The sequence below is a fragment of the Scyliorhinus torazame genome, chromosome 12 (assembly GCF_047496885.1).
Source record: "Scyliorhinus torazame isolate Kashiwa2021f chromosome 12, sScyTor2.1, whole genome shotgun sequence".
NCBI classification, from domain to species: domain Eukaryota; kingdom Metazoa; phylum Chordata; class Chondrichthyes; order Carcharhiniformes; family Scyliorhinidae; genus Scyliorhinus; species Scyliorhinus torazame.
The window spans coordinates 101,069,264-101,090,382 of record NC_092718.1 but is presented as its reverse complement, the minus strand read 5'-3'; the positions used below and the strand labels follow the sequence as shown (position 1 = coordinate 101,090,382).

At 57.6% G+C, this 21,119-nt stretch overlaps 1 protein-coding gene across 1 annotated transcript in view; it reads left to right on the top strand.

Annotated features, from left to right (window-relative positions):
* LOC140387096 (protein capicua homolog) overlaps positions 1 to 21,119 on the top strand; it is a 509,424-nt gene that overhangs the window by 423,476 nt on the left and 64,829 nt on the right. The window contains 5 exon segments of the mRNA XM_072470105.1: positions 244 to 349; positions 352 to 468; positions 9,337 to 9,434; positions 16,741 to 17,968; positions 18,852 to 19,078. Coding sequence (XP_072326206.1) covers positions 244 to 349; positions 352 to 468; positions 9,337 to 9,434; positions 16,741 to 17,968; positions 18,852 to 19,078 — 1,776 coding nt within the window.

Genomic DNA, 21,119 nt, shown 5'->3' with positions numbered 1-21,119 from the left:
CCTCCCTCGCTCTTTACCCCTCCTCGCTCTTTAACCCCTCCTCGCTCTTTACCCCTCCTCCCTCTTTACCCTCCTCCCTCTCTACCCCCCCCTCCCTCCCCTCTCTACCCCCTCCTCCCTCTCTACCCTCCTCCCTCTCTACCCCCTCCTCCCTCTCTACCCCCTCCTCCCTCTTTATCCCTCCTCCCTCTCTACCCCCTCCTCTCTTTCTCTTTCCCCCTGCCTCTCTCTTCCCCTCTCCAGATGTGTTCGAACCCGTTGCCTTACCCCGGGGCCCGATCGCAGCACGTCACCCCAGGAACACTGGGGTTCAGTTCCCAGCCTCCCAGCGACGGCGTGTCCTCCAGCAGCTCCCTGAGGGCATCCCACCCCGACCATTCCGCTCCCAGCGGACCACCAGTGAGGACATGACCAGTGATGAGGAGAGGATGGTCATCTGTGAGGAGGAAGGCGATGATGATGTGATGGGTGAGTTGGGGAGCGGAGGAATTGGGGAGGGGGGGGGTTGGATTGATCTAATCCTCTCTCTCGTACCAAAACCTCCCTGCTAAAGCAGGAGATAGACCAGTCTGCCAGGTTACTGGTTCAGGCTGAGGATTTGAACAGAAGGAGGCTATTCAGCCCCTCAAGGCTGTGACAGCACTCAGTGAGAAAATGGGTGTCCTGTATTTTAACTCCATTGGCTCTGCATCTTTACCCAGTCAGAAAAAAAAAAATCATTCTCCATTTTGAGAGCTGAACGAATGAAATTGCTTCTGTGTTTCAGCTTTATCCAACGCCTACGTTATTGGAGAATTTGCCCTGGGTTTCAGCAGGAACCCAGTCGCAGTTATGCAGGATGTTGGGCACGAAGCAGCAAGTGGCTCCTGTCTGCCACCCAAAGAGCTGGCACTGAGATGGTCTTGAGTTCATCCATACCCTGTATCTGAGCGTGCAAGATGGTGCTGCAACCCCAGGAAGGAACTGTGCTCTCGGAAGGCGGGTGTGGAAGGGAAAGCGGAGAGAGCCTAGGGAACAGTGGCAAAGGAAGGGGAGCGATCCCCTTTCGGGGGAGGGGGTAGCGGAGCAATACCGTATAAGGGGAGGAGGGGAATGATCCTGTTTTTAGGGAAGAGGGATGAGCAGTGACCACATTTTGGGGGAAGGTGGATCATGTTTTCGGGTGCTGTGTGACTTGGTTTTGGGTGAGGACGGGCGAGCGGGACCCTGTTTTTGGTGAGGGCAGTCGAGCGGGACCCTGTTTTTGGTGAGGGCAGTCGAGCGGGACCCTGTTTTGGTGAGGGCAGGCGAGCGGGACCCTGTTTTTGGTGAGGGTGGGCGAGCGGGACCCTGTTTTTGTGAGGGCGGGCGAGCGGAAACCTGTTTTTGGTGAGGGCAGGCGAGCGGGACCCTGTTTTTGGTGAGGGCGGGCGAGCGGGACCCTATTTTTGGTGAGGGCGGGCGAGCGGGACCCTGTTTTTGGTGAGGGCGGGCGAGCGGGACCCTGTTTTTGGTGAGGGCAGTCGAGCGGGACCCTGTTTTTGGTGAGGGCGGGCGAGCGGGACCCTGTTTTTGGTGAGGGCGGGCGAGCGGGACCCTGTTTTTGGTGAGGGCGGGCGAGCGGGACCCTGTTTTTGGTGAGGGCGGGCGAGCGGGACCCTGTTTTTGGTGAGGGCGGGCGAGCGGGACCCTGTTTTTGGTGAGGGCGGGCGGGATCCTGTTTTTGGTGAGGGCGGGCGAGCGGGACCCTGTTTTTGGTGAGGGCGGGCGGGATCCTGTTTTTGGTGAGGACAGGCGAGCGGGATCCTGTTTTTGGTGAGGGCGGGCGAGCGGGACCCTGTTTTTGGTGAGGGCGGGCGGGATCCTGTTTTTGGTGAGGGCAGTCGAGCGGGACCCTGTTTTTGGTGAGGGCGGGCGAGCGGGACCCTGTTTTTGGTGAGGGCAGTCGAGCGGGACCCTGTTTTTGGTGAGGGCGGGCGAGCGGGACCCTGTTTTTGGTGAGGGCGGGCGAGCGGGACCCTGTTTTTGGTGAGGGCGGGCGAGCGGGACCCTGTTTTTGGTGAGGGCGGGCGGGATCCTGTTTTTGGTGAGGGCGGGCGAGCGGGACCCTGTTTTTGGTGAGGGCGGGCGGGATCCTGTTTTTGGTGAGGACAGGCGAGCGGGATCCTGTTTTTGGTGAGGGCGGGCGAGCGGGACCCTGTTTTTGGTGAGGGCGGGCGGGATCCTGTTTTTGGTGAGGGCAGTCGAGCGGGACCCTATTTTTGGTGAGGGTGGGCGAGCGGGATCCTGTTTTTGGTGAGGGCGGGCGAGCGGGGTCCTGTTTTTGGTGAGAGCGGGCGAGCGGGGTCCTGTTTTTGGTGAGGGCGGGCGAGCGGGGTCCTGTTTTTGGTGAGGGTGGGCGAGCGGGACCCTATTTTTGGTGAGGGTGGGCGAGCGGGATCCTGTTTTTGGTGAGGGCGGGCGAGCGGGGTCCTGTTTTTGGTGAGGGCGGGCGAGCGGGACCCTACTTTTGGTGAGGGTGGGCGAGCGGGATCCTGTTTTTGGTGAGGGCGGGCGAGCGGGGTCCTGTTTTTGGTGAGGGCGGGCGAGCGGGGTCCTGTTTTTGGTGAGGGTGGGCGAGCGGGACCCTATTTTTGGTGAGGGTGGGCGAGCGGGACCCTATTTTTGGTGAGGGTGGGCGAGCGGGATCCTGTTTTTGGTAAGGGCCGGTGTGACCCTTTTTCTGGTGTGAATGGGTGGGTGTGACCCTGTCTCTGGTGAGGTTGGGTGAGTGTGACCCTGTTTCTGTTGAAGGCGGGAGGCTGTGACCCTGTTTCTGGTTTGGATTGGTGGGTGGATATGACCCTGTTTCTGGTGGGGGTGGGTGGGTGTGACCCAGTTTCTGGTGGGGGTGGGTGGGTGTGACCCAGTTTCTGGTGAGGGTGGGTGGGTGTGACCCAGCTTCTGGTGAGGGTGGGCGGGTGTGACCCAGCTTCTGGTGAGGGTGGGTGGGCGTGACCCTGTCTCTGGTGAGGGTGGGCGGGTGCGACCCAGTTTCTGGTGAGGGTGGGTGGGTGCGACCCTGTTTCTGTTGAAGGCGGGAGGCTGCGACCCTGTTTCTGGTTTGGATGGGTGGGTGGGTGTGACCCTGTTTCTGGTGAAGGTGGGTGGGTGCGACCCAGTTTCTGGTGGGGGCAGGTGGGTGTGACCCTGTTTCTGGTGGGGGCGGGTGGGTGTGACCCTGTCTCTAGTGAGGGTGAGTGGGTGTGACCCTGTCTCTGGTGAGGGTGAGCGGGTGTGACCCAGTTTCTGGTGAGGGTGGGTGGGTGTGACCCTGTTTCTGGTGAGGGTGAGCGGGTGTGACCCTGTTTCTGGTGGGGGCAGGTGGGTGTGACCCTGTTTCTGGTGGGGGCGGGTGGGTGTGACCCTGTCTCTAGTGAGGGTGAGCGGGTGTGACCCTGTTTCTGGTGAGGGTGGGCGGGTGTGACCCAGTCTCTTGTGAGGGTGGGCGGGTGCGACCCTGTCTCTTGTGAGGGTGGGCGGGTGCGACCCTGTCTCTTGTGATGGTGGGTGGGCGTGACCCTGTCTCTGGTGAGGATGGGTGGGCGTGACCCTGTCTCTGGTGAGGGCGGGCGGGTGCGACCCTGTCTCTGGTGAGGGCGGGCGGGTGCGACCCTGTCTCTGGTGAGGGCGGGCGGGTGCGACCCTGTCTCTGGTGAGGGCGGGCGGGTGCGACCCTGTCTCTGGTGAGGGCGGGCGGGTGCGACCCTGTCTCTGGTGAGGGTGGGCGGGTGCGACCCTGTCTCTGGTGAGGGTGGGTGTGACCCTGTCTCTGGTGAGGGTGGGCAGGTGCGACCCCGTCTCTGGTGAGGGTGGGCGGGTGCGACCCTGCTTCTGGTGAGGGTGGGCGGGTGCGACCCTGTCTCTGGTGAAGGTGGGCGGGTGCGACCCTGTCTCTGGTGAGGGTAGGTGGGTGTGACCCTGTCTCTGGTGAGGGTGGGTGGGTGTGACCCTGTCTCTGGTGAAGGTGGGCGGGTGCGACCCTGTCTCTGGTGAGGGTGGGCGGGTGTGACCCTGTTTCCGGTGAGGGTGGGTGTGACCCTGTGTCTGGTGAGTGAGGGTGTGTGTGACCCTGTCTCTGGTGAGGGTGGGTGGGTGTGACCCTGTCTCTAGTGAGGGTGAGCGGGTGTGACCCTTTCCTCTGGTTTGGATGGGCAGGTGAGACCCTTTCTCTGGTGAGGTTGGGTGGGTGTGACCCTGTCTCTGGTGAAGGTGGGCGGGTGCGACCCTGTCTCTGGTGAGGGTGGGTGGGTGCGACCCTGTCTCTGGTGAGGGCGGGTGAGTGTGACCCAGTCTCTGGTGAGGGTTGGAGGCTGTGACCCTGTCTAGGTGAGGGTGGGTGGGTGCGACCCTGTCTCTGGTGAGGGTTGGTGTGACCCTGTCTCTGGTGAGGGTGGGCGGGCGCGACCCTGTTTCTGGTGAGGGTGGGCGGGTGCGACCCTGTCTCTGGTGAGGGTGGGCGGGCGCGACCCTGTTTCTGGTGAGGGTGGGCGGGTGCGACCCTGTCTCTGGTGAGGGTGGGCGGGCGCGACCCTGTTTCTGGTGTGAATGGATGGGTGTGACCCTGTTTCCGGTGAGGGTGGGCGGGTGTGACCCTGTTTCCGGTGAGGGTGGGTGTGACCCTGTCTCTGGTGAGGGCGGGCGGGTGCGACCCTGTCTCTGGTGAGGGCGGGCGGGTGCGACCCTGTCTCTGGTGAGGGCGGGCGGGTGCGACCCTGTCTCTGGTGAGGGCGGGCGGGTGCGACCCTGTCTCTGGTGAGGGCGGGCGGGTGCGACCCTGTCTCTGGTGAGGGCGGGCGGGTGTGACCCTGTTTCTGTTGAAGGCGGGAGGCTGTGACCCTGTTTCTGGTTTGGATGGGTGGGTGGGTGCGACCCTGTTTCTGGTGGGGGCGGGCGTGACCCTGTTTTGGTGAGGGTGGGTGGGTGTGACCCTGTCTCTGGTGAAGGTGGGTGGGTGTGACCCTGTCTCTGGTGAGGGTGGGTGGGTGTGACCCTGTCTCTGGTGAGGGTGGGAGGCTGTGACCCTGTCTCTGGTGAGGGTGGGTGGGTGCGACCCTGTCTCTGGTGAGGGTTGGTGTGACCCTGTCTCTGGTGAGGGTGGGTGGGCGTGACCCTGTCTCTGGTGAGGGTGGGTGGGCGTGACCCTGTTTCTGGTGAGGGTGGGAGGCTGTGACCCTGTCTCTGGTGAGGGCGGGCGGGTGTGACCTTGTCTCTGGTGGGGCGCATGGGTGTGACCCGGTGTCCGGTGAGGGTGGGTGTGATCCTTTTTCTGGTGTGAATGGGTGGGCGTGACCCTGTTTCTGGTGAGGGTGGGAGGCTGTGACCCTGTCTCTGGTAAGGGTGGGTGGGTGCGACCCAGTTTCTGTTGAAGGCGGGAGGCTGTGACCCTGTTTCTGGTTTGGATGGGTGGGTGGGTGCGACCCTGTCTCTGGTGAGGGTGGGTGGGTGCGATCCTGTCTCTGGTGAGGGCGGGTGGGTGTGACCCAGTCTCTGGTGAGGGTGGGAGGCTGTGACCCTGTCTAGGTGAGGGTGGGTGGGTGCGACCCTGTCTCTGGTGAGGGTGGGTGTGACCCTGTCTCTGGTGAGGGCGGGCGGGTGCGACCCTGTTTCTGGTGAGGGTGGGCGTGACCCTGTTTTGGTGAGGGTGGGAGGCTCTGACCCTGTCTCTGGTGAGGGTGGGTGGGTGTGACCCTGTCTCTGGTGAGGGTTCGGGTGACCCTGTCTCTGGTGAGGGTGGGTGGGCGTGAACCTGTCTCTGGTGAGGGTGGGTGGGCGCGACCCTGTCTCTGGTGAGGGTGGGTGGGCGCGACCCTGTCTCTGGTGAGGATGGGTGGGCGCGACCCTGTCTCTGGTGAGGGTGGGAGGCTGTGACCCTGTCTCTGGTGTGGGTGGGCGGGTGCGACCCTGTCTCTGGTGAGGGCGGGCGGGTGCGACCCTGTCTCTGGTGAGGGCGGGCGGGTGCGACCCTGTCTCTGGTGAGGGCGGGCGGGTGCGTCCCTGTCTCTGGTGAGGGCGGGCGGGTGCGACCCTGTTTCTGGTGAAGGTGGGCGGGTGCGACCCTGTCTCTGGTGAGGGCGGGCGGGTGCGACCCTGTTTCTGGTGAGGGTGGGCGGGTGCGACCCTGTCTCTGGTGAAGGTGGGCGGGTGCGACCCTGTCTCTGGTGAGGGTAGGTGGGTGTGACCCTGTCTCTGGTGAGGGTGGGTGGGTGTGACCCTGTCTCTGGTGAAGGTGGGCGGGTGCGACCCTGTCTCTGGTGAGGGTGGGCGGGTGTGACCCTGTTTCCGGTGAGGGTGGGTGTGACCCTGTCTCTGGTGAGTGAGGGTGTGTGTGACCCTGTCTCTGGTGAGGGTGGGTGGGTGTGACCCTGTCTCTAGTGAGGGTGAGCGGGTGTGACCCTTTCCTCTGGTTTGGATGGGCAGGTGAGACCCTTTCTCTGGTGAGGTTGGGTGGGTGTGACCCTGTCTCTGGTGAAGGTGGGCGGGTGCGACCCTGTCTCTGGTGAGGGTGGGTGGGTGCGACCCTGTCTCTGGTGAGGGCGGGTGAGTGTGACCCAGTCTCTGGTGAGGGTTGGAGGCTGTGACCCTGTCTAGGTGAGGGTGGGTGGGTGCGACCCTGTCTCTGGTGAGGGTTGGTGTGACCCTGTCTCTGGTGAGGGTGGGCGGGCGCGACCCTGTTTCTGGTGAGGGTGGGCGGGTGCGACCCTGTCTCTGGTGAGGGTGGGCGGGCGCGACCCTGTTTCTGGTGAGGGTGGGCGGGTGCGACCCTGTCTCTGGTGAGGGTGGGCGGGCGCGACCCTGTTTCTGGTGTGAATGGATGGGTGTGACCCTGTTTCCGGTGAGGGTGGGCGGGTGTGACCCTGTTTCCGGTGAGGGTGGGTGTGACCCTGTCTCTGGTGAGGGCGGGCGGGTGCGACCCTGTCTCTGGTGAGGGCGGGCGGGTGCGACCCTGTCTCTGGTGAGGGCGGGCGGGTGCGACCCTGTCTCTGGTGAGGGCGGGCGGGTGCGACCCTGTCTCTGGTGAGGGCGGGCGGGTGCGACCCTGTCTCTGGTGAGGGCGGGCGGGTGTGACCCTGTTTCTGTTGAAGGCGGGAGGCTGTGACCCTGTTTCTGGTTTGGATGGGTGGGTGGGTGCGACCCTGTTTCTGGTGGGGGCGGGCGTGACCCTGTTTTGGTGAGGGTGGGTGGGTGTGACCCTGTCTCTGGTGAAGGTGGGTGGGTGTGACCCTGTCTCTGGTGAGGGTGGGTGGGTGTGACCCTGTCTCTGGTGAGGGTGGGAGGCTGTGACCCTGTCTCTGGTGAGGGTGGGTGGGTGCGACCCTGTCTCTGGTGAGGGTTGGTGTGACCCTGTCTCTGGTGAGGGTGGGTGGGCGTGACCCTGTCTCTGGTGAGGGTGGGTGGGCGTGACCCTGTTTCTGGTGAGGGTGGGAGGCTGTGACCCTGTCTCTGGTGAGGGCGGGCGGGTGTGACCTTGTCTCTGGTGGGGCGCATGGGTGTGACCCGGTGTCCGGTGAGGGTGGGTGTGATCCTTTTTCTGGTGTGAATGGGTGGGCGTGACCCTGTTTCTGGTGAGGGTGGGAGGCTGTGACCCTGTCTCTGGTAAGGGTGGGTGGGTGCGACCCAGTTTCTGTTGAAGGCGGGAGGCTGTGACCCTGTTTCTGGTTTGGATGGGTGGGTGGGTGCGACCCTGTCTCTGGTGAGGGTGGGTGGGTGCGATCCTGTCTCTGGTGAGGGCGGGTGGGTGTGACCCAGTCTCTGGTGAGGGTGGGAGGCTGTGACCCTGTCTAGGTGAGGGTGGGTGGGTGCGACCCTGTCTCTGGTGAGGGTGGGTGTGACCCTGTCTCTGGTGAGGGCGGGCGGGTGCGACCCTGTTTCTGGTGAGGGTGGGCGTGACCCTGTTTTGGTGAGGGTGGGAGGCTCTGACCCTGTCTCTGGTGAGGGTGGGTGGGTGTGACCCTGTCTCTGGTGAGGGTTCGGGTGACCCTGTCTCTGGTGAGGGTGGGTGGGCGTGAACCTGTCTCTGGTGAGGGTGGGTGGGCGCGACCCTGTCTCTGGTGAGGGTGGGTGGGCGCGACCCTGTCTCTGGTGAGGATGGGTGGGCGCGACCCTGTCTCTGGTGAGGGTGGGAGGCTGTGACCCTGTCTCTGGTGTGGGTGGGCGGGTGCGACCCTGTCTCTGGTGAGGGCGGGCGGGTGCGACCCTGTCTCTGGTGAGGGCGGGCGGGTGCGACCCTGTCTCTGGTGAGGGCGGGCGGGTGCGTCCCTGTCTCTGGTGAGGGCGGGCGGGTGCGACCCTGTTTCTGGTGAAGGTGGGCGGGTGCGACCCTGTCTCTGGTGAGGGCGGGCGGGTGCGACCCTGTTTCTGGTGAGGGTGGGCGGGTGCGACCCTGTCTCTGGTGAGGGTGGGTGGGTGTGACCCTGTTTCTGGTTTGGATGGGCTTGTGTGACCCTGTCTCTGGTGAGGGTGGGTGAGTGTGACCCTGTTTCTGGTTTGGATGGGTGGGCGTGACCCTGCCTCTGGTGAGGGCGGGTGAGTGTGACCCTGTCTCTGGTTTGGATGGGTGGGTGTGACCCTGCCTCTGGTGAGGGTGGGTGAGTGTGACCCTGTTTCTTGTGAGGGCAGGCGGGTGTGACCCTGTCTCTGGTGAGGGTGGGTGAGTGTGACCCTGTTTCTGGTTTGGATGGGTGGGTGTGACCCTGCCTCTGGTGAGGGTGGGTGAGTGTGACCCTGTTTCTTGTGAGGGCAGGCGGGTGTGACCCTGTCTCTGGTGAGGGTGGGTGAGTGTGACCCTGTTTCTGGTTTGAATGGGTGGGTGTGACCCTGCCTCTGGTGAGGGCGGGTGAGTGTGACCCTGTCTCTGGTTTGGATGGGTGGGTGTGACCCTGTCTCTGGTGAGGGTGGGTGTGTGTGACCCTGTCTCTGGTGAGTGTGGGTCGTTGTGACCCTGTTTCTGGTGAGGGCAGGCGGGTGTGACCCTGTTTCTGGTTTGGATGGGTGAGTGTTACCCTGTCTCTGGTGTGGGTGGGTGGGTGTGACCCTGTCTCTGGTTTGGATGGGTGGGTTTTACCCTGTTTCTGGTGAGTGTGGGTGTGTGTGACCCTGTTTCTGGTCTGTGTGGGTGGTTGTGACCCTGTTTCTGGTGAGGGCGGGCGGGTGTGACCCTGTTTCTAGTTTGGATGGGTGGGTGTGACCCTGTTTCACGTTTGGATGAGTGGGTGTGTCCCTGTTTCTGGTGAGGGCGGGTGTTTGGTGAAAGCTGGCAATGTTTCTGGGTTCCTTTTTGCCATGAGTGAACAGTTGTTCTCTTGACTCACTCTGCAGATGACCCCTACAGCACCGTTGATATCGACCTGAAGTGCAAGGAGCGTGTAACCGATACTGACAGCGATGGGATGTCTGGTGACGAGGCTGAGAATAAGGTAGGTGTCCTCTTCTCTCTATTGTTGATCCTGTCTGTCCCCCTCTCATTCCTTGTCCCTTTCTTTCTCCCACTCACTCTCTCATTGGCTTTTTTTAAAATAAGAGAATTATTTGAATGTTGGCGTTGCTGCAGTTGTGCAGAGCCTTGGTGAAACCATGCCCTGGAATATTATGTGCAGTTTTGGTCACCTTATCTAAGGAAGGATATATTTGCCGCAGCGGGAGGGTAACAGAGATTCACCAGACTGATCCCTGGAAGGGCAAGAATCTGGAAATGAAAAGCTGGGTCCTCCAAATCGAATAATGTTAACAGCAAAGGAGGCCATTCGGCCCATCATGCCTGCCTCAGCCCTCCAAACAAGCATCATGACTTGGTACCATTCCCCTGCCTTTTCCCCGTCCCCCTGCAGATCACCGAATGCCCCCTCAAATGGCTCGATTGAACCTGCATCCACCACACTTCCAGGCAGTGTGTTCCAAACTCCAACCACTCACCGTGTGGACACGTTTTTTTTCCCGCAGAGTATTTGCTTTTTCTTCGTTCTCTATCCTTTTACAAGGAGGAACAGTTTCCCCCGATCAACCCTGTCCAGAACCCCCCCCCATTCATGATATTAAACACCTCTATCAAAACTGCTCTCAGCCGTCTCCTCTCCAAGAATAACAGTCCCTGCCTCTCCAATCTATCCTGGTACCTAAAGTTTCTTATCCCTGGAGCCATTCTTGTAAATCTCTTCTGCGCTCTCTCCAATGCATTCACATTACATTCTTCCTATAGTGTGGCGCCCAGAATGGTTCACAATATTCCAGCTGAAGTCTAACCACTAGAAGTTCAGCAAATCCATGCCCATCTTTCCCATTGCTCCATGTCTAAACCTCTCCCACCCAGATAGCGCTGAGAGTGTGGCACGCGCAACCACAAGGCAGACATAGCCCAGGCGCAAAGTGCTGATACATTTAAGGGGAGGTTCGATGAAGATTGGGTGAGACGATGGTGTAGTGGTATAGTCACTGGACTAGGAATCCATACATACCGAGTAATGCTCAGGTTTCAATCCCACCATGGCAGATGGTGACATTTGAATTCAGTAATTTGGAAATTTCATTCTTTCTCATTGGAATGTGTGTATTCTGAATTATTCCTGTAAATGTCTGCCACTGAACACCTAGTGATCTACTCCCTAAGCTCGCTCGCCAGTTCACTCTTGGTAGCTCTGCTTTCACACCCTCATAATTGCCCTTATTTAAGTTTACAATATTAGTCTTGGACAAACTCTTCGCTCCCTCTAAATGAATATAAAATTCAATCATATTATGATCACTGTTACCTCGGGGTGCTTTCACAATGAGGTTTTCAATTAATCCTATCTCATAAGAACATAAGAACTAGGAGCAGCAGTAGGCCATCTGGCCCCTCGAGCCTGCTCCACCATTCAATGAGATCATGGCTGATCTTTTGTGGACTCAGCTCCACTTTCCGGCCCGAACACCATAACCCTTAATCCCTTTATTCTTCAAAAAACTATCTATCTTTATCTTAAAAACATTTAATGAAGGAGCCTCTACTGCTTCACTGGGCAAGGAATTCCATAGATTCACAACCCTTTGGGTGAAGAAGTTCCTCCTAAACTCAGTCCTAAATCTACTTCCCCTTATTTTGAGGCTATGCCCCCTAGTTCTGCTTTTACCCGCCAGTGGAAACAACCTGCCCGCATCTATCCTATCTATTCCCTTCATAATCTTATATGTTTCTATAAGATCCCCCCTCATCCTTCTAAATTTTAACGAGTACAGTCCCAGTCTACTCAACCTCTCCTCGTAATCCAACCCCTTCAGCTCTGGGATTAACCTAGTGAATCTCCTCTGCACACCCTCCAGTGCCAGTACGTCCTTACTCAAGTAAGGAGACCAAAACTGAACACAATACTCCAGGTGTAGCCTCACGAACACCTTATACAATTGCAGCATAACCTCCCTAGTCTTAAACTCCATCCCTCTAGCAATGAAGGACAAAATTCCATTTGCCTTCTTAATCACCTGTTGCACCTGAAAACCAACTTTCTGCGACTCATGCACTAGCACACCCAGGTCTCTCTGCACAGCAGCATGTTTTAATATTTTATCATTTAAATAATAATCCCTTTTGCTGTTATTCCTACCAAAATGGATAACCTCACATTTGTCAACATTGTATTCCATCTGCCAGACCCTAGCCTATTCACCTAGCCTATCCAAATCCCTCTGCAGACTTCCAGTATCCTCTGCACGTTTTGCTTTACCACTTATCTTTGTGTCGTCTGCAAACTTGGACACATTGCCCTTGGTCCCCAACTCCAAATCATCTATGTAAATTGTGAACAGTTGTGGGCCCAACACTGATCCCTGAGGGACACCACTAGCTACTGATTGCCAACCAGAGAAACACCCATTAATCCCCACTCTTTGCTTTCTATTAATTAACCAATCCTCGATCCATGCTACTACTTTCCCCTTAATGCCATGCATCTTTATCTTATGCAACAACCTTTTGTGTGGCACCTTGTCAAAGGCTTTCTGGAAATCCAGATATACCACATCCATTGGCTCCCCGTTATCTACCGCACTGTTAATGTCCTCAAAAAATTCCACTAAATTAGTTAGGCACGACCTGCCCTTTATGAACCCATGCTGCGTCTGTCCAATGGGACAATTTCCATCCAGATGCCTCGCTATTTCTTCCTTGATGACAGATTCCAGCATCTTCCCTACTACCGAAGTTAAGCTCACTGGCCTATAATTACCCACTTTCTGCCTACCTCCTTTTTTAAACAGTGGTGTCACGTTTGCTAATTTCCAATCCGCCGGGACCACCCCAGAGTCTAGTGAATTTTGGTAAATTATCACTAGTGCATTTGCAATTTCCCTAGCCATCTCTTTTAGCACTCTGGGATGCATTCCATCAGGGCCAGGAGACTTGTCTACCTTTAGCCCCATTAGCTTGCCCATCACTACCTCCTTGGTGATATCAATCCTCTCAAGGTCCTCACCTGTCATAGCCTCATTTCCATCAGTCACTGGCATGTTATTTGTGTCTTCCACTGTGAAGACCGACCCAAAAAACCTGTTCAGTTCCTCAGCCATTTCCTCATCTCCCATTATTAAATCTCCCTTCTCATCCTCTAAAGGACCAATATTTACCTTAGCCACTCTTTTTTGTTTTATGTATTTGTAGAAACTTTTACTATCGGTTTTTATATTCTGAGCAAGTTTACTCTCATAATCTATCTTACTCTTCTTTATAGCTTTTTTAGTAGCTTTCTGTTGCCCCCTAAAGATTTCCCAGTCCGCTAGTCTCCCACTGATCTTTGCTACTTTGTATGTTTTTTCCTTCAATTTGATACTCTCCCTTATTTCCTTAGATATCCACGGTCGATTTTCCCTCTTTTTACCGTCCTTCCTTTTTGTTGGTATAAACCTTTGCTGGGCACTGTGAAAAATCACTTGGAAGGTTCTCCACTGTTCCGCAACTGTTTCACCATAAAGTCTTTGCTCCCAGTCTACCTTAGCTAGTTCTTCTCTCATCCCATTGTAATCTCTTTTGTTTAAGCACAAAACACTCGTGCTTGATTTTACCTTCTCACCCTCCATCTGTATTTTAAATTCCACCATATTGTGATCGCTCCTTCCGAGAGGATCCCTAACTATGAGATCCTGAATCAATCCTGTCTCATTACACAGGACCAGATCTAGGATCGCTTGTTCCCTCGTAGGTTCCATTACATACTGTTCGAGGAAAGTATCGCGGATACATTCTATAAACTCCTCCTCAAGGCTGCCTTGACCGACCTGGTTAAACCAATCAACATGTAGATTAAAATCCCCCATGATAACTGCTGTACCATTTCTACATACATCTGTTATTTCTTTGTTTATTGCCTGCCCCACCATAATGTTACTATTTGGTGGCCTATAGATTACTCCTATCAGTGACTTTTTCGCCTTACTATTCCTGATTTCCACCCAAATGGATTCAACCTTATCCTCCATAGCACCGATGTCATCCCTTACTGTTGCCCGGATGTCATCCTTAAATAACAGAGCTACATCACCTCCCTTACCATCCACTCTGTCCTTCTGAAAAGTTTGATACCCTCGGATATTTAACTCCCAGTCGTGACCATCCTTTAACCATGTTTCAGTAATGGCCACTAAATAATAATCATTCACGATGATTTGCGCCATCAACTCATTTACCTTATTCCGAATACTACGAGCATTTAGGTAAAGTACACTTATGTTGGCTTTTTTACCTCTGTTCTTAATCTTAACACCTCGATCAGTAACCTCTCCTAAGTTATATTTCCTCTTAACCTTTCTCCTAATTTTCCTTGTCGTTGAACCCATATCTTCCTGTAACAACCTGCCGCGTCGCTTACCATTAATGTTTTCACTTCCTGTTTTATTTATTTTAGTATTCCTGGTCCTAGTCACTGAGCTCCCCTCAGTCACTGTACCTTGTACTGTCGCCCTTTTTGATTTTTGACTATGGCTTCTCTGCCTTACACTTTCCCCCTTACTGCCTTTTATTTCTGTCCCTGTTTTACTACCTTCCAACTTCCTGCATCGGTTCCCATCCCCCTGCCACATTAGTTTAAACTCTCCCCAACAGCTCTAGCAAACACCCCCCCTAGGACATCGGTTCCAGTCCTGCCCAGGTGCAGACCGTCCGGTTTGTACTGGTCCCACCTCCCCCAGAATCGGTTCCAATGTCCCAGGAATGTGAATCCCTCCCTCTTGCACCATCTCTCGAGCCACGTATTCATCCTCTCTATCCTGACATTCCTACTCTGACTAGCTCGTGGCACTGGTAGAAATCCTGAGATTACTACCTTTGAGGTCCTACTTTTTAGTTTAACTCCTAGCTCCCTAAATTCAGCTTGTAGGACCTCGTCCCGTTCTCATTGCACCATACCAGGTGTGTTATAGCCTGCTGTCTGGTTGGCTTCAGGACGTGCTGATCTAAGAAACTGTCGAAACATTCTATGAACTCCTCATCTACGCTGCATTTACCTATATGATTTTTCTAGTCTTTATGTTGTTTAAAACCCTCCATGATTATTGCTGTACCTTTCTGACAAACTCTCATGGGAGCGGCATGGTCTTGGGCGTCCACATCATGAGTGGCTGTGGTTAGCACTGCTGCCTGACAGTGCCAGGGATTGGGTTCGATTCCGACCTTGGGTGATGGTGTGGAGTTTACACGTTCTGCCCATGTCTGCGAGGGTTTCCTCCAGGTCCTCCGGTTTCCTCCCACATTCCAAAGATGTGCGGGTTGAATGGATTGGCCCATTCTCAATTGTCCCTTCGTGTCCAAAGGTTAGGTGAGGTTACTGAGTTCATGTGGATAGGGCAGGGGGGAATGGTTCCTGGGTAGGGTGTTCTTTCGGGGGGGGGGGGGGCAGGGAGCGGTGCAGATTTGATGGGCCGAATGGTCTCCTGCACTGTGGGGATTCTACTTTTATACTCTGTTCTATCGTGTAGTTACAATTAGGGAGCCTGTACACCATTCCCACAAGTGACTTGTTGGCTTTATCATTTCTCATCCCAATCCAAACTGCTTCTGCATCCTGGTTTCCTCAACTTGAGGTGTCGCTCTATAATGTATTAAAATCATCATTAACTCAGAGTGCCACCCCTCCACATGTTCTTCATTTCCTCTCCTTCCTAAATATTACCTATCCTTCAGTATTCTGATGTCAATTTATGTCACCCTCTAGACATGACTGTGATAGCTATCAGATCATATTTATTCATTTTGATTTGCGCTACTGGTTCGTCTGTTTTGTTTTGAATGCTATGTGCATTCAGACAGAGCCTTCAGTTTTGTCCTTGTATTATTTTTGTACCATCTATCCTTACCTGCTGATTTACTTTTTTGTATTCTCTGTTCCTTCCTGTCATGGTCTGTTTATCAATTCCCACATTAATATCTTTCTCTCTTGCTTTGTTTCTACTCCTTGGGGTCCCACATCTTCGTAAATTTGATTCCCCCCCATTGCAAGTTGCACTCCAGCCTGGAGCAACTGTCTGAACCCTGGCCCGGACCGGGCAGGCAACACAGCCGTCTGGACTGCTACACCTTGCTACAGAGAACAGTGTTGATTCCCTCTCACTATACTGTCCTTTACTACCACTACATTCTTATGTGCCCCTCCACTCCCTACTTGAATGGCTTCCTGTACCACTGTGTGTTAGTCAGTCAGATCATCCACCCTGCAGCTCCCACTCTCAATCCGACTAGCTGAAAGAACCTCAAACCAGTTGGACAATTGCAGAGGCTGACATACCTGCCTCAGCTGCAGTCACACCTTCCTGTCCCTGATCACTTTCCAAAGCAAAAGACCCTGTCCTAAAGGGTGTGACCGCCTCCTGAAACAAAGCACCCAGGTAACTCTGTCCCTCCTTGATGTATCGCTGTGTCCACAGCTCAGCCTCCACCTCAATGACTCGGAGCTAAAGGTTTTCAAGCTGCAAATACTTCAGACGTATTTGCCTTGGATCACAAAGTTATCCAGGAGTTCCCACGTACTGCAGCCTTGACTCATCACCTGCCCCGCCACCCTTAACATGCTATAAAGAATTACTTTATTAAAATGCGTACTTATTTATGGTGCTTTTCATATACTTTATTAACCTTTACACCAAGAACTCCTCCACTTACCAGACTCCAAGCTTGGGCTCAGTTCCTTGCTGTATTCTATTTACCTTGGATGCACTGAAGACAGGAACCAGATTAAACCAGTTAGCTAATTAACAGCTCAGCTCCCACAGTGGCGAGTGAGTTTATACATCTGAACTGCTAAAGCTATTCTTGAGCCACCCTCTGATCTGCTCCAAACCCTCCCAAGATCTCCACATTCCTCCAGCTCTGCGCCCTAAGCATTGCATCGCTCCACGTTTGGCAATGACGATCGACCACCAGTAACCGACCCAAAATATCCTTTCTGGCACTGGCCATCAAATAAGACATTAGTATTGCAGAGGAGAAGGCCTTTCAGCCCCTCTGAGTCATCCAGAGACTAGTTGAGTTGGCGACTTGGATGAGCTTTGGTGAACGGAGCGCCAATGTGACCCAGTGTCTTTGAACTCTTCAAACCTGGGGTCGGGGTCTCGGTGGCGGAGAAACCCACCCGAGTCATAACTGTTTAGACAATAATACGGAGGAGCCAGTTTCTCCGAACGATCCCCGAGGGCTGACATTGAGTGCCGAAACATTCATTTTTCTTGTCTTTTTTTTTCCTCCTTTCCCCCTCCCCCAACCCGAAGATGTTTGCTCCAGTGATCCAATCGTCGCAATCTGGGAGTTACACACCTTGTCGGACGCCAGTCGAAGTTCTCCGGGACCGAGCGCTGCCCATCCGGATGGAGGCTGTTGGCTGCGGCGAGGGTGGGGCCCAGGGTGCAGACCCCCAGTCGGCGCGGGGTTATGGGCCTTTCCAGACCATGGTCCTTGGCGCCTTCAGAGCAGACTCCGAGCACAAGCTCCGGTCGGAGCCGCAGACGGCGGCAGCGCCTGTGGCCAGACGGGGGGACGTTCGCTTCACGGTGATGGAACCCAGTCCGCCGTACGACAGGAAGCGGAAAAAGCCAGAGGGGGCGGGGGTAGGAGGTGGCCGCCTCTACACCAGCCAGTCAGTCATCTCCCCCCTCAATCTGCCACCTGGCCATCAGCCCCTGGGTGACGCCGCGACAGAGAGGGTAGCGCCTGTCAGTGTGTCCGGCAGCGCTCGCTGCCTTAAGGCCCCCGGTGGCACCGTTCTGGTCAGCCCCCCGCCAGCAGCTGGTGACGGAGGCTTCACCCGCGCCGCTCCCACCTCCGTCACCAACGTGTTGCGGCCAGTCAGCAGCACGCCCCTGCCCGCCAGTGCCCAGCGACCTCACCCTGCCGCCAGCCTCGGCCAGGCCGAGTTAGCTGGGCAGGCTGTGTCGAGCGGCAGTTGCGGGCGGGTGGCCTGCTCCCCCCTGGGCATTGGCGTGCTCTACACCCAGGGGCAGGCGGAGAAGAAAGCCTCCCCTCACCTGGTGAACTTCAGTTCCTTGGCCAAACCCGTCCCATCGGGGGCGCTCATGACCAACCTGGTGATGAGCTCGCCCAGCTGCCAGCCGGCCGGGGGCACCACGCTTTCCTCCTCCTCCTGCCCCTCTGTCACCGCCCCCCCCAGCCTGATGCTGCCCCAGCAACCCTCCCTCCAGTTCATCGCTCAGGCACCCGCAGCGGGCAGCCAGAATGGCACACTGCCCCTCGGCATCATCCAATCACAGCAGCTGAAGCCCGGCACCATCACCCAGCTCCAGTACATCCTGCCCACCCTGCCGCAGCAGATACAGCTCTCGCCGGCTGGCAAACCGCCACCCCCCGCCGGCACCACCAGCATCCACTTCACCCTGCCGCCTCCCAATGGCAAGGTCCTCGCTGCTACCGCCGCCGCCGCCCCTCAGGGCATCCCCATCATCCAGCCCACGCCAATGATCAACCCTGGCATTGTGCAGAAAGGTAAGGAGTACTCGGTGAGGATGGGGGGGCCATGTGGGGGAGGAATGTTAGATGGATGAAAGGGGCGGAGAGCGAGGGATGTCGGTGGGGAAAAGTTGGGGTCACAGGAGATGAGACAGAAGGAGGGGTGAGATGGAGGAAGAAAGAGAGACATGGCCATTTTACAACTTGGGTGTTCATTGATGCGGGAGGGTGGCGTATCCCCTCTGTGCCCAGCCAGAGATGCTTTACATCTGTGACCAAACCATCTTGGTGAGCAGCCTGATCTACTCTTTTTCCACCCCCAACCCCACAATCCCTCCGCCTCTGCCTAGCCCCAATTGGCATTGAACCAAATTGCGCCCCCCCCAACCTTCCAAACGCACACGTTTCACATATTAACTCAACGTGGTGGACTCTGAAGGCCAGTGGCAGATGTGGGGGTCTTGATGTTTAACCGGGGTCAGGAGCTCAAGTTGGCTTTATTGCTCAAACGTCCTCTTACGCCGCTTTCTGTCTCATAGAAGCACAGAAAATGCTGGAAGGTGTTTTTAGAGGCCGAGATACTATTTCCTTCCCTTGGCTGTCGAGTCTAGAACTACTTTGGTGTGGGAGACGGGGAGGTCGCACAGACTCAAGTCAGTGGTCGGCCATTTTGGAATGAGATGAGCGATTTCTTCCCTCCAAGGGTTGTGAAACTTTGGAGTTCAGTATTCCAGAGCGCCGTCGATGCTTAGGTGTTGGGATTATTCCAGACTGAGATTGATGGATTTTGAAACTCTTAAGGGAATTGATGGATAAGGATGTGGGGCAATAAAGTGGAGTTGAGATAGATGACCAGGCATGATCATGTGGCCTGTGTGTCCTTTTTGTGTTCTGATTTTCTCTCTCGCTCTCTGTACAGTTCAGTCCATGTCTCCGGTGCCTGCACACTCACCCATCAATGCCTCGCATTTGGTTCAACCGTCAGGCCTGCATCCGGCCACCGGCCAGGTGCAAGGGAAGATGCTGGTCGCTGTGCCGGCGCCGCAGGTGACTCTGGGAGCTGTGGCCACCACTGCTGCCGGCCAGGCTCACATGGCAACGCCGTCGATTCCACTGCAGAACGGAGCCCAACAGCAGGCCAGCAAGGTGAGCATGCCTCGCGGATCCTCCTGCAAAAGCACCCTCCCACCCACCCTCCCCTCTCCCACCCACCCTCCCCTCTCCCACCCACCCTCCCCTTTCCCTCTCTCTCCCACGCCTCCCCTCTCCCTCTCCCACCCGACCCTCCCCTCTCCCTCTCCCACCCACCCTCCCCTCTCCCTCTCCCACCCACTCTCCCTCTCCCACCCAACCCCTCCCCTCTCCCTCTCCCACCCACCCTCCCCTCTCCCTCTCCCACCCACCCTCCCGCTCTCCCTCTCCCACCCACCCCTCCCCTCTCCCTCTCCCCACCCACCCTCCCCTCTCCCTCTCCCACCCACCCTCCCCTCTCCCTCTCCCACCCACCCTCCCCTCTCCCTCTCCCACCCACCCTCCCCTCCTCCTCTCCCACCCACCCTCCCCTCTCCTCTCCCACCCACCCTCCCCTCTCCCTCTCCCACCCACCCTCCCCTCTCCCTCTCCCACCCACCCTCCCCTCTCCCTCTCCCACCCACCCCTCCCCTCTCCCTCTCCCACCCACCCTCCCCTCTCCCACCCACCCTCCCCTCTCCCACCCACCCTCCCCTCTCCCACCCACCCTTCCCACCCACCCTCCCCTCTCTCCACCCACCCTCCCCTCTCCCTCTCCCACCCACCCTCCCCTCTCCCTCTCCCACCCACCCTCCCTCCTCTCCCTCTCCCACCCACCCTCCCCTCTCCCTCTCCCACCCACCCTCCCCTCTCCCTCTCCCACCCACCCTCCCCTCTCCCTCTCCCACCCACCCTCCCCTCTCCCTCTCCCACCCACCCTCCCCTCTCCCTCTCCCACCCACCCTCCCCTCTCCCTCTCCCACCCACCCTCCCCTCTCCCACCCACCCTCCCCTCTCCTCTCCCACCCACCCTCCCCTCTCCCACCCACCCTCCCCTCTCCCTCTCCCACCCACCTCCCCTCTCCCTCTCCCACCCACCCTCCCCTCTCCCTCTCCCACCCACCCCTCTCCCTCTCCCACCCACCCCTCCCCTCTCCCTCTCCCACCCACCCTCCCCTCTCCTCTCCCACCCACCCTCCCCTCCCTCTCCCACCCACCCTCCCCTCTCCCACCCACCCTCCCCTCTCCCTCTCCCACCCGCCCTCCCCTCTCCCACCCGCCCTCCCCTCTCCCACCCGCCCTCCCCTCTCCCACCCGCCCTCCCCTCTCCCACCCTCCCTCCCCTCTCCCACCCCGCCCTCCCCCTCTCCACCCGCCCTCCCCTCTCCCACCCACCCTCCCCTCTCCCACCCACCCTCCCCTCTCCCACCCACCCTCCCCTCTCCCACCCACCCTCCCCTCTCCCACCCACCCTCCCCTCTCCACCCACCCTCTCCCTCTCCCACCCCACCCTCCCCTCTCCCACCCACCCTCCCCTCTCCCACCCACCCTCCCCTCTCCCACCCACCCTCCCCTCTCCCACCCACCCTCCCCTCTCCCACCCACCCTCCCCTCTCCCTCTCCCACCCACCCTCCCTCTCCCTCTCCCACCCACCCTCCCCTCTCCCTCTCCCACCCACCCTCCCTCTCCCTCTCCCACCCACCCTCCCCTCTCCCTCTCCACCCCACCCTCCCCTCTCCCTCTCCCACCCACCCTCCCCTCTCCCACCCCCACCCACCCTCCCTCTCCCACCCCCACCCACCCTCCCTCTCCCACCCCACCCTCTCCCACCCACCCTCCCCTCTCCCACCCACCCTCCCCTCTCCCACCCACCCTCCCCTCTCCCACCCACCCTCCCCTCTCCCACCCACCCTCCCCTCTCCCACCCACCCTCCCCTCTCCCTCTGCCACCCACCCTCCCCTCTCCCTCTGCCACCCACCCTCCCCTCTCCCTCTGCCACCCACCCTCCCCTCTCCCTCTGCCACCCACCCTCCCCTCTCCCTCTCCCACCCACCCTCCCCCTCTCCCTCTCCCACCCACCCTCCCCTCTCCCACCCACCCTCCCCTCTCCCACCCACCCTCCCCTCTCCCACCCACCCTCCCCTCTCCCACCCACCCTCCCCTCTCCCACCCAC